This window comes from Lepidochelys olivacea (genome assembly GCF_965140295.1).
Source record: "Lepidochelys olivacea isolate rLepOli2 genome assembly, chromosome: 1".
Taxonomy (NCBI): Eukaryota; Metazoa; Chordata; order Testudines; family Cheloniidae; genus Lepidochelys; species Lepidochelys olivacea.
The window spans coordinates 138,352,551-138,366,313 of NC_140411.1; the positions used below are offsets into that span (position 1 = coordinate 138,352,551).

Sequence of the window (13,763 nt, forward strand, 5' to 3'; positions counted from 1 at the left end):
AATATATATGTACGTGGGTGGTATATATATGTATTATTATGGAGAGTCTGAGACTAACCAGGGTGCGTGCATGCTCATATATATAATAAAAATAATTAGACACAGTCACTACATCCAAACAACTAGCAATCTATAAAGACAAAAAAATTTGAAGGGTATGGGAAAGTATCCAGATAATGTGCTTTAACCTTATTGTCAGCCACTGTTGTAATTTTTTTAACTTTTTGTTGTGAGGTGCAATTCAATGTTACAAAGTACATTTTCTTTACTACTTTCATTTTATACCATTTTTATGGAAGTCAGCATTGATCTAAAAACTGAACCTTCTCATCCGAAGAAGTCAATAACAATACCCCCATGTCATTTTCAAAGGTAGTTATCTAAAGTTAAGCAACAAAACCCATAATTAGGCACCTAAATCAATAACCTGATTTTCATAGGTATGGAACCCTCCAGTTCCCATTTGACCTTAAAATAATTCCAATAAAATGTCTACCAGTTTGTGGTTTCTCGTGTAGGAAGGCTTGTGCTGTTTTTTGTAATCTAAACCAAAAATTAGATATAATGGGAAAATAATATCAATGTATAACCAATAGGCACTGTGAAATGTGTTTTGAGATGTAACACTTAATTTTGTTTAATATGATGGCATAGAGCACAGCTGGGAATGGTAGCCCAGGCCAATGGGGGCTGTGGCAAACGGCGGCCAGCACATCCCTCAGCCCACGCCGCTTCCCGCAGCCCCCATTGGTATGGAACTGTGAACTGTGGCCAGTGGGAGCTGCAAACACCTGAACCTGTGGACGCTGCAGGTAAACAAACTCCTGGCCTGCCAGCGAATTTCCCTGGTGGGCTGCGTGCCAAAGGTTGCCGATTCCTGTTCTAGATTAAGGGTGCGGAGGCAGTGCATGGTAGTGTGGCTTGACCTGGCTAATGCCTTTGGGTCCATACCCCACCACCACATCTTTGCCATGCTCCAGGAGTTTGGGATGCCAGAGAACTTTGTGTGATCCGAGAGGTGTACGAGGGATGCAGCACCACCATTTGCTCGGTCGAAGGGGAGACCGCTGAGATCCGGAGCAGAGTTAAGCAGGGCTGTCCCCTCAGCCCCATCATCTTTAACCTCACCATGGAGCCGTTGCCACGAGGGATCTCCAATGGCACAGATGGCTTCAACCTCCACAGTGAGAGGGTGAGCGTCCTGGCTTACGCGGATGACCTGGTTCTGACCGCGGATGACCCAGAGAACCTCCAACGTATGCTAGATGTCGCCAGTCGAGCTGCCGATAGGATGGGGCTCTGCTTCAATGCAAAGAAGTGCGCAATTCTCCACAATGACGGCAGCAAAAGGGGCTCGGTGCAGATGACAGGGTTCCAGATCCAGGGTGAGCCTGTCATCCCCCTGGCAGAAGGGCAGGCGTACCAGCACGCTGGTGGATTTCCGTGTCCGGCAGACACCCGAGGACATCATCCAGGAGATCTTGCAGGATGCCGCCAAGATCGACGCCTCCCTGCTAGCACCGTGGCAGAAGATAAACGCCCTGAACACCTTCCTGATCCCCTGCATCTCATTCGTCCTAAGGGGATCCGCCATGGTGAAGGTACCCCTCAATAAGGCAGACAAGATCGTCTGGCAGCTGGTGAAGAACTGGCTGTTCCTTCCCCAGAGAGCCAGCAATGAGCTGGTCTACATCGCCCACAGGCATGGCGGTGCCAATGTCCCCAGCATGGGTGACCTGTGTGACCTCGTGGTGATCACCCACGCCTTATGCCTGCTGACATGTCCCAATACCATGGTAAGGAACATCGCAGCAAACGCCCTTCATGACACAACAAAGAAGCGGATTGGCAGAGCTCCCTCCAACCAAGACACCGCCACCTTCCTGAGCAGTTCCCTGGATGGCGAATTTGGACGGGACGGGCTCAACATCGCTTCACTGTGGTCCCGCACTCGCAATGCCATGTGTTGCCTGGAAAAGTGCATCGGCTGCTGCTGGGAGTGGTGCGAGGAGCGCTAGGAGCTGGGAGTCCTGGTGCCGCAGATCAGGTCCGACGACAACACCATTATCACCCCGAGCACCAGGGGTATGCTGGAGGGGACCCTGAAGGCAGCCATCCACTCACTGTACATGGAAACCCTGAAGCATAAACCGGACCAGGGTAAAGCCTTCGAATTGACCAGCAAGTGGGACGCCAGCAACCACTTCCTCGCCGGGGGCGGCTTCACCCGTTTCACCAACTGGCGGTTCGTCCACCGTGCCCGGCTCAACTGCGTCCCACTTGACGGAGCCATCCGCCACGGGAACCGAGACAAGCGTTGCAGGAAGTGTGGCTACTCCAATGAGACCCTGCTCCACGTCCTGTGCAGCTGCAAGCCCCACTCCAGAGCCTGGCAGCTGCACCACAACAACGCCATCCAGAACCGCCTGGTGAAAGCCATCGCACCGCACCTGGGGGAGGTCGCCGCGAACTGCGCCATCCCCGGTACTGACAGCCAGTTGCGACCTGACGTGGTAGTCACCAATGAGGCCCAGAAAAAGATCATTTTCGTCGACGTCATGGTCTCCTTTGAGAACAGGACCCTGGCCTTCTGCAAAGCCTGAGCTCGTAAGCTGGAAAAATACGTTCCCCTGGCTGACACCCTGAGAGTGAAGGGCTACGAGGTGCAGATGGATGCCCTGATCGTCGGAGCCTTGGGCGCTTAGGACCCCTGCAACGTGCGTGTGCTGCAGACCTGTGGGATCGGTCGACGCTACGCATGGCTCATGCGGTGACTCATGCTCTCGGACACCATCCAATGCTCCAGGGACATCTACATCAAACACATCATCAGCCACCGACAGTACCAGGAGGTGTGAGCTGGTACGACATCGTGCATCAACTATGGGAAAGGGACTGAGAGACATTTTCCATTGGACCATATGAACTGGAACCATAAACTCACTGAACATTAAATCCCACCAAATGAGGGTAAATCCATCCTCATCGTCGTATCCACTCATTATACTCCACACCTGAACATAGCCATTATATGAACAACATACCCCCATATCTCAGTGTCTGGAGGTAAAAGTTTAATGGGTCAAAGTACAATCGGGGAGATTGCAGATTATATATTCCTTACGCCACCCGTTCCTAAACCGAATTTTGTACCCCTTAATAATCTGTACCTTATTCCCTGATAACCAGAAATTTCTATGCTTAAACTCTGTACTGTTTTTTTACTTCAACAACATCTTAATAAAATTATTAATTCTGTTAGAAACCAGTCTGTCTTTCTGTGTATTTGAGGAAAAAGATAGGAAGAAAATTGTTTGTCATGCAGATACTAAAATTGACAAAAATTATTGTATTTTTCTTTAAATAAAAATCATACATAATGCATATCTTTCCAACCCCAAGAAATATTGTCAGTTTCTTAATAAATTCCACTTTTTAATGTAATTGATAAACATTTTCAATAGCTTATATTATTCCATGCTTGCTTAAATGTGTTGAAATCTTTGAGATCTTTTCTATTCCCAAAGAACTGCTACCCTGAAACTTGCCTAGTTTCAATTTTGTAATATTTCTTACATTTACAACAGTAAAAATTTCCATTTTTTAAATTAGATAAATCAGATAAATATGATTCCAGAGATGTGGAAAGATTGCGGCAAGATGATAATTGGGTTGAAAATTATTTAATTTGGCGTCATGATGTTGTGGATGATACATTGAAGATGATTGATGAAAGCTTTCAGTGGAGGAAAGAATACATCGTCAATGGTAAGATGTCATTTACTACTAATTAATACGTTGGTGATGTATATCAGTTTCTTACTGAACTATTCCTAAGGCCCTATATACAGTTTCATTAAGTACCAATGCAAATGGCTATATAAATTCTTCTTTGTCAAGTTGCCATATCAATCACTGGTTGTGTTTTATAATTTGGTATGGCTCTGGCTGGGTTGTGAGCAGTGGAGCTATTCAGTAGCCTAGTGGGCCAAAGATCATTTGGAATTTGAAGGGGTTGGGGAGTTTGCTGGACTTCAGTTCTTTATGCATTCCTCTGGTGCAAACCTCTATGGGAATAAAAGTTCCCCTCCTCCGGTCTGAAAATTATTCAGGAGGAGGTGGTCCATACCTGGGAAAACACCTATCCTGCAGGGGTCATAAGCTAACAATTCATTATCTCCTCTACTACTGAGAGGAAAGCAGAATCTTTCCAGATTAATAAAACTAATTAAACCTGTGAAATGTGATCATTGCAGTTATTACTGTAGTGTCCAGAGGCTCCGATCAAAACAGGGTCCCATTTAGGGTGATCATATGTCCCAATTTTATAGGGACAGTCCCGATTTTTGGGGCTCTTTCTTATATAGGCACCTATTACCCCCCACCCCTTGTCCTGATTTTTCACACTTGCTGTCTTGTCTCCCTAGTCCCATTGTGTTTCATGCTGCATAAACACACACACAGACAGCGCCTGCCCCAAATAGCATACAGTCTAAATTAAGAAAAGTTGCAACAAGTGGGTGTAACAGAGCGGGAATGGAGGAGGGAGGCCAATGCTAACAAAATATTTGTAGGTCTTTTTTCCTCTAGCCATCTAAATCTACTTTGTTTTCCCCTCTCTTCCCACATAGATGCTAACCTTTTTCTATCTTAGTTTAAAACAAAAAAGGAAAAAAATATTAGTTTACAAATAGGTTTATCCCTCTATTTTACAATTCATTTATCTCACACATAAACATATTCAAAATCATCAAGTTTCTTACTCTGTTTTAAGATTAAATGGTATTTTGTAGTGACTTTTTTAAACATCAAAAATAAGGATGCCTGATATCAGTTTGCTAAAATAATCCTTCTGTTTGCTTTACAGATTTGTCTGAATCTGCCCTTCCAAAATGGTTGTTTGAAAATGGTGCTCTTTACCTGCATGGATATGATAAAGAGGGCTACAAGTTATGTAAGTTACATGCACTCTTATATTTTCAGTTATCTATTAGTCTTTTAAAATATATATATATATATAATTATACATGTTCATATTGGAGACTGCTAAAATGCTGGAAGCAATTACTTATCAGGAATTACCTTTGTGGAAATACATGAGGAGATCAAGTGAATTTTCAATGAATATCTGATAAATAGATCATGGGCTAATGGTTACATTGCATTTTTCATCATGTATTATTAAGACCTTTAGCCATACTCGCAAGTCTTTTACTAGAGAGGAAAAATTTTTAGTATTCATATTTTGTAGCTTGAAATTCAGCTTTCTCACTGTAGCGTTCATGATCCCATTGTTAAGGTTACGTTCAGTTTTCCTTCATAAACTGGGACAGGAGGTAAAGTTTTGTAATGCAGTTTTAAAATGTTCCATTAAAATGCAATGGTTTTATCTCTTTTGCTGCGAATATATAGCCATCATGAGTCTACAGGACAGTGTATTGTCATTGCAATCATTTGGTACAGCTGTAACACACCATGCTTACACATATTTGAACTGGTCACAAGTTTTCACATCACTGTTCGAATTGAACTTGTTCTGAGAAAAGCCTTGTTCCTCCATTGCTGTGTACTGCCCCTATGCAGTAACAGTATAGGCAACAAGCACTGGCATTGCAGATGCAATGGTGTAATTAGTTTTCCCTGTTAATCCTCCAGTTCTCCTGACCATCTTTCCAGGTTACCTTTGACAGACAGTTCTCTAGGCTCTGTCATATGCAGATCCTTTGGTTACCAGCTGCATGCAGGCCCAAGAATGCTCAAAATAGTGTAGTATCCACTCAGGGCTCAGATTTGCCCACCTCCTCTTGCCTCCCCCTCACCAATCTCATTGAAGGTAGCAGCACTTGAAGAGGTATGAAACGCACCTCCTCAACTTGTTTTAAAATAATAAAATAGGGAGTGAGGCGGGCGGGGATGGGAAAATAATTGTTCATGCTTAATAATATTAGCACTTCAATGATCCCAGTTCACCTTTGTAATCTGACTTTTTTCAATGGGTATGTATGAGGTCCCTTTTTTTGCTCCTATTATTGTATGTTTGGGAACAGTTTTCTGTTTATTTAGGTTAGGAGGATGCCTGCATCTTTGCAGTGGAAAAAGACAGACTTCATTTAAATGAAAATAGAATTTTCAAAATGTAGAATATAGCAGAAAAATGCAGTGAGACCTGATTGAAAATAGCAGATGAGCCTCTGTTGTCTCCTCTCTCCCATGTGTGTTGGGAACCTTTTGTAGTGTCAGTTTATTTCAGAAGCGTGTGTATCTTTGTAAATGTAATTCTAAAAATCTACTTCATCTTTCTGTTCCTGCCAGAGTTATCTAATGACAACAGACAGTGAGAGAGTTCAATATTGTCATATGGAAGTGGGCTTTTTATTACTCTTTGCCTCCCACAGCACTCCCCATTCCCTCCCCCAAAAAAAGATGTCCAATGAGCACACTCAGAAAGTGTTTTGTAATTACTTAAGCTTTATTTTTCCCCAAATCAAATATAGACACTAGTTCTTAGTAAGTGGTCTGAGGTGGATTGATTTAAATCAAGGGAGTTTAAATCAGCAACTTAAATCGCCAAGTGGAAAGCCTCAATTTAAATCCTCCATTTTAATCAACTTTTCCATTTGTACTTCAGTTCTTTTCTAAAGAAAGATGCTTCTTATTGGTTTATTATAACATATTGATTCACAACTAAATAAAGCCATTACACTGGATTTGGTGCACCTTTTTGCTACCTAGAGGGTACCCTATAACTATGTACATATATAGCAATAAATACAAGCACTAAATAGCAATTAATATTAGCGATGTATAGTTTAATTTTTCAGATTCTTATTGTATATTATTTCCATATGTTAGAGGAGTTGGTGGATTTTGTAAGAGGTCACTTAACACTTACCACTAATATGGTTCTGGTATTCTGATAACTTGTTGAAATTTTTTTATATACATATATGTTTTCTTTGTAGTCTGGTTCAGGGTGAAGTTTCATACGAAAGAGCCTAAACTGCAGTTTGAAAAAAAGAAGTTTGTAGCCTTTTGGTTAGAGCATTATGCCAGAAGAGAGCATGGAAAGCCTTTAACAGTGGTGTTTGATATGGCTGAAACTGGAGTCAGTCACATAGTAAGCATTTTAATTATGGTTTCTGTTTAGACTGTGTATAGCTTAATCAAGGCACTCAGTTCCTGTGCAGCACATTATACCCAAATTATACAGCAAAGGTCCTAGAATCTTGATCTCATAACTGCCCCCTTCTCCCAAACAGTCATGGCAGGTGGCTTTTACGCAGCCAGGCTTTTTGTTCTGTATTTTCTCTTCCCCTTTTGAACTGAGGCAAAGGTTACTTCATTTAATGGGAGGAGAGAGGGTTACCACAGTCACATTTAACAGCAACTGTCTACCCTACTATATCCTGACCCAATATCTGCCACTGCATCCAAAAATGCCAAATTAGTATGTTAGGTTGTTAGTATTTTTGTTTCCTGCAATGGAATGGCACCCACTTACAGCAGTTGTGAATTTGACCCATACAGCCTGCCTCTAGTTCAGGGATTGGCAACCTTTGCATGTGGCCCATCAGAGAAATCTGCTGGTGGGACAGGATGGTTTGTTTACCTGCAGTATCCGCAGGTTCAGCCAATCCCAGCTCCCACTGGCGGCGGTTTGCCGTTCCAGGCCAATGGGGGCTGCGGGAAGTAGCAGCCAGCACATCCCTCAGCCCGCGCCTTGGCCCACTTAATGTTGAGCCTCTATTTGTAATGTAGGAATACAAATGTGACAAAGTGTAGATGCTGGGTGTTTTGTAATTTGTTTATGGCCATGATCTAAAGCTTTAAGTCAAAATGTCTTTTGTATTATACTTAAATAACTCTCTCTTTCAAGATGAAAATCGTGAATTTCATTACAAGTTTTTTTCATTTTAAAAGGTTGTTCTCCGATAATGCATATTTCCAACTTCTTCAGGATTTCAGTTTGCAAAGCTACAATGACTAGTTATAAATGATATTTCTTTCTGAGTGTCCTCTGCATATTCCCACACATGGGGTGTGACAGCCGGGACAGCCTAGATGTTGGAACCTTCTCGTAGCAGTACGCATGAGAGGGTTCAAGTGTTCCTCCTGCCCTTCCCCTGAGCATTCCTGAACGTTTCGAGGGGGCGTGTCTCTCCTTGCTACCTCAGTTTCTTCAAACCACAGCAGCAGACAGTTGTGAACTGGTACAGTTCCCTTCCACTAAAAAAGATTTAGTGCCTTTAGGGATAGTTTTACTATTAGGTATGGTTAGGATCAATTATAAGATAGGTTTAGATTGTTAGTCTAGGATAAATTTTGTTTTATACTTAGATCTTCTATTCCAACTACTGGTTGCATGCAGATCCAAATCTGAAAAGATCACATTTTAAAATATGCACATCATTTCCAGTGGTATTTGTGGCATCAGATGCTTGCACTCAATGCCTAGCATGCCTGGGTGAGCTTCTCTCTTTTTAAGATGTGTGAACTGCAGCACTTTTACCCTATGAGCAAGAAAGAAATGTCAGAATAGGCTACAAGTCTTCTTATTACAAGCAGCTCTGGATGCAAATCCTGTCTGTTCTGACTCTTCTGAAGGGCCTGAGACTAAGAACAGGAGGCCACTGTCAACTCTAGATACTTCCAGATCTAAGCAGAAAACAGTTCAGCATAAGACGCCAAGCTCCCGATCCAAAGCGATCATGTTGTTGATACCAAAATCAGCAGATCCAACATCTAGATACTTACTACCTCCACTGGTGGTGGCCTTGTTCATAAGAGCCAAACCATGTGACCGCATCAGCTCTGAATACCCCGGCTCCATTGCGTGTGACAAAGCTGGAGATTCTTCATCTCTTGGAGCAGGATCAAATCTAATGTATCCATATGTAACGAGTAAAAGCACTCAGGAGAATTTTTGCCCATTCCTTGCTTCAGAGGGTTCCATCAGATCTGTTGAAGCTTTTGGAATCATTGTTGTCAGTTTGTGTGGGTCTTTTGTCACGCTTGTGATGCAAGTGCACATGGAGAAGGGAATCATAGAATGTCCGGGTTGGAAGGGACCTCAGGAAATCATCTAGTCCAACCCCCTGCTCAAAGCAGGACCAATCCCCAATTTTTGCCCCAGATTCCTAAATGGCTCCCTCAAGGATTGAACTCGCAACCCTGGGTTTAGCAGGCCAATGCTCAAACCACTATTCCCCCCCCGCCCCCATAGGAAGGCTCCTATGAGTCACCCTCTTCCTTCAGTCTATACAGAAGACTCTCCTGCTATAGGGCTGGATTTTTATCTGAAGAGGAAGCTGCCTGTGGTACAAATGGAATATCAGCAGCTAGACCCAGAATTTGATTAATTCTTCTTTTGATGAGAATGTTGGTAGATCTTGCAGCTTTTCCTAAATAGAATGGTGCCTATGTTAAAACTCTTGTCACTATCTTAGAGGAGACTTCTTACCGAGTCTTTGATATTCTCAGCTCTAACTTTGAGTAAAGTCTCTGTGCTGATTTTAGATGGTCTCTGGCAACCAGAAGAATCTATCTGGTCTAATCATGCCTTTTGTCAACTGCTCTCAAAAATGCTGATAAGCTATATCAAATTCCATACGAAAGATTATCGTGCTTGCATACTCTTCCTCCTCATAATTCATTGGTAGCAGTTGCAGTGACCAACAAGTCAAGAGGTGGACATTTGCATTCTACAGCCTCTGACAAGGAAGGCAGGAATTTGAACTCAGTGGGGAGGAAAATGATTTGTCCTTTCTTCATCCTTTGTTTGAGAGTAGCTACCAGGCAGCGACGCACTTATGGGACAAAATGTTGATGTTTGTAAAGACACTTTCTGAAGACCAGAAAAATATAGTAATTGCATTAATACAGATGGATGGACGGTAGTATAACGCACTGTATCCTTTGATGTTTTTGACTTTGGTTGTAAGATCGATTGCGATAGCAGTCACATGGTTATGATCTTCCACTCTCTCGCCAGAGACAATCTAAAATAGTGCATCTGTTTTGAAGGAGATGGACTGTTTAATAATAGGAAAGATTAAAAATTACAGCCAAGATCAATGTGTCTTTTTCAGTTTTGGAGGAAGAATTCTATGGCCTGTGTTCAGGTACAATAGAAAGCTTTATTCACCATCCTCCCCTTGTCCTCTTAAGCCCAGAGAGATCACTCATGCGATCACAAAGCTTCCTTCGCCTACGTCTGTTGAATGTCAAGCCTGAAGTTTGATAGGAGGATCAAAAGCTGCAAACCGATTGATAATATACTCACCTCCCTATCCTTTGGAAAACTGGCTTTCTTAATTCCTTGATTCATACCGTTTCATCAGTTTGGACAAATATATTTTGAGGGTAATAAAAAAGTGTTCTGCCCAAGTTTGAAACCTATTCTGCTTACAAGATCTCCTCCTTTCTTCTCCCCTGCCCCTTTTTCAATATTCAGGGGTTTCTCCCTCAACAGTGTGCTAAGATCAAAAATCCGGTCTCTGATTCAAGCAGGAGTAATAGAGGAGGTTCCAAGGGAGTTCAGAAATCAGGGATTTTACTCAAGGTTTTTCACTAATACCAAAGAAGGATGGATGTTCATCTGATATTACATGTGAGGAAGCTCAGCACTTACATCAGGAAGTTCTGGTTCTGTATGTTGACTGTAGCCTCATGTTATCCTTTCCTTTCAGCCCTAGATTGGTTTGTAGCTCTCAATTTAAAGGATACATATTTCTAGAAGGCCAAATCACTGCAAATATCTCTGCTTTACTGTTGATCGTGACTATTTTCAGTACAAGGTCTTAACTTGTGGCCTTTCTACCACTCAGAGGGATTTTACAAAGTTCCTCTTTGTAGTAGGAGCTCGTCTTGAGACAATAGAGTATTTTTGTCTCCCCATGGTTTGACAATTGGTTTCTTAAAGCCTCATCAAAGGAGAGCCTTATAAGGGATATACTCCTTAATTGAAAATCACTTTGGAAGCTTCAAAGACTGATGAGGGGGCGCAACTTGACTATCTCGTTGTTTGGGACCATTGGCGTTACCAAGAAAAGATATTACATATGAGGGTACAGTAATTGCAAACTATCTGTTTAGCTTTCAAATCATTACTACCTCACATCCAGAACAAAGCAATACAAGTCATCATGGGCAACAAGAGAGCAATATATTAACTGAAGAAGCAGGGAGGAACGCACTTGTTTCAACTAGCCAAGGAGATGATCAAGTTATGGGACTGGTGTATCCACTTCAACATCTACCCAATTGCCTTGCTCTTAGCTGGCAAGGAAATGACAAAGCTGGCCAACTCAGCAGAGATCTGATGCAGGTGCATTAATGGTCTCTAAAGGACTCAGTAATTTAGGATGTATTCAGTCTTTCTGAGGTTTCTGGATATAGATCTTTGCCACCAGGCAGAACACGAAGTGCCCCCTTTTCCACTTGAAAGAGGGGAGAAACAATCTCCCAGTGTCGGATGTGTTCCTTCTGAATTGGTGAGTGGGCCTGTTATGTGTTTTCTCCTCTTTTACACTTTTATAAAGAGGGTTTTACAAAAATAAGATGTGACTGGGCCTCAATTGCTCCTTCATGTGTGACACAACAATAATATATACAGACCTTCATCAACTCTCCAAGGTGATCTACGTATTTATGCCAGTGATGCCAGGCATACTTCTGCAACAGGACAGGAGGATTTATCACCCGAACCCTCTTTCGCTACATCTAGCTGCATTGGGTCTAACAGATGTTGAAATACCCTGTACTTTAGATGTGCAGCAAATGTTATGAACATAAGTGATGTAGATTTGTGAAGTGGGTAGCTGAAAAACATATAAATCCTGTACAGGCACTATGATTGTTCATAGAATTTTAAATGTTAATTTTTGTCTCAAAATATTAGTGAACTATGATTTCATTAGAAATCAAGACAAACAGAACTAAAAATCCCTGATAAAAGGCAAAATATTCTTATCCCTAGAGGTTTTACCTCCAACGTACAGAACTTATGTAACTTGCCTGTCTGTCTTCAGTGCAAGTCTGTGCTTGTACTATGTAAGAAAGGCCTAATGCTGCCATTTAGAGACAGAGGTTTGTTTCTTCTGTTAGGCTGTAGCTCTTAGGAAAATCTCCTGACCCTTTCCTGAGACCCCAGTTCTTCAAAGACTTAATACAGTACATGTGCTTAACTTTATGCACTGTGAGTAGTCTTAGTGAAGTCACTAGAACAGCTTTCAGTTTACAGAGTTAAACATGTGTATAAATCTTTGCAGAATCATCTCCTGAATGAGTAGCATTGCATTGGAAGTTGGGGCAGTATTTGAAAAGTAATATCCTATATATAGCCTGTGCATTTTATTATGTTTTACTTTAACTGTGAACTTATCTCGTAAAATCTTTATTACAAAATTCATAGTTTTTATCTAATTAGGTTTTTGAATTATAATTTGTACTACATTTATTATTATTATTAATTTTGCCTTTATTTTAGGACTTGGACTTCATTCGGTTCATCATCAACTGTTTTAAAGTTTATTATCCGAATTACCTCTGTAAGTCATGTATATTATCCTTTCTAAGGGGGATACAATTTTATAGACTTTGTGTTATACAATGTTATTTTTATTATGTAAATATTCATAACTATGAGGAGAGAGGTTCTTTTTTTAAGAGATGTGTAAATATTACTTTTTGCATGTGTGAACTGCAAAGGTAAAACCAAAATAAAGTCCAGAAATGTGTTTGACGTGCCCCAGAAACAAGGTGCCATGAGGGCTGGGTAGTTCAGCATATAAATAAGTTCAGTAGTAATGTCTTTTAGAAAAGTGAATTTATGTGCAGCATTCCCCTATCACACCCTCAGACTGGTTAGCAGAGCTACAACACACATTTATTAACTTAATTTTGCTTTGAAATTCATATGTAACGTATGGATTTGTATTAAAAGTAAAGAGTCTAAAACAAGTATTTTTGGAGGTACATATTCACCCAGTTGTTCCAGTTTTAGAATTTTTATAAGCATTGAGTTAATATTCATAGATTCCAAGGCCAGAAGGGACTATTGTGATCATATAGTTTTACCTTCTGTATATCACACATGATACAATGTCTCCCAAATAATTCCTAGAGCATATGTCTTGGAAGAACATCCAATCTTGGTTTAAAAATTATCAGTGATGGGCAGTGTTCCCTCTAACTTTTCCCACATGTGCGGAATTCATATTATGTGCACCAATATGGAGGTGATGTGTGATGCATCACCTTCATATTGGTGCACATAACAAAATTCATGCGGTGGGGTGGGGCCAAGGAGTTCGGGGTGTGGGAGGGGGCTCAGAGCTGGGGCAGAGGGTTGGAGTGCAGGGGTGTGAGGGCTCCGACTGGGGGTGCAGTCTCTGGGGAGAGGTCGGGGATGAGGGGTTTGGGGTGCAGGCTGTCCTGGGGCTACTACGAGGAGAAAGTATTCCCCCTAAGTCTCTCCCCCACAGCAGCACCTGGGCTATGGGGAGAGAGGCTCCTCTCCCTGCTGTGGCAGTTCCAGGGCTTGGGCTGTGGGATAGGTGCCCCCCATGGCTGGGTTGGGGCTGGGGCTGTGGTGCCCCTCCCCAGGCCATGGCAGGTCCTGGCTGGGCAGATTCCCTGTGCGACGCTTAACAGGCTGCTGCGTGGCCACACAGCTTACAGGGAATTTAGGTGATGGGAGAATCCACCACAATCATTAGTAAATTGTTCCAATGGTTAATTACCCTCACTTTTAAAAATTTACA

At 42.0% G+C, this 13,763-nt stretch overlaps 1 protein-coding gene across 3 annotated transcripts in view; it reads left to right on the top strand.

Moving 5' to 3' along the window:
• Nucleotides 1-13,763, top strand: part of MOSPD2 (motile sperm domain containing 2) — a 62,260-nt gene that overhangs the window by 13,449 nt on the left and 35,048 nt on the right. For all 3 annotated transcript variants that reach the window (XM_084651466.1, XM_084651465.1, XM_084651467.1), the window contains exons 3-6: nucleotides 3,613-3,768; nucleotides 4,868-4,954; nucleotides 6,963-7,117; nucleotides 12,488-12,548. In XM_084651466.1, coding sequence (XP_084507592.1) covers nucleotides 3,613-3,768; nucleotides 4,868-4,954; nucleotides 6,963-7,117; nucleotides 12,488-12,548 — 459 coding nt within the window. The remainder of the gene's footprint in view (nucleotides 1-3,612; nucleotides 3,769-4,867; nucleotides 4,955-6,962; nucleotides 7,118-12,487; nucleotides 12,549-13,763) is intronic.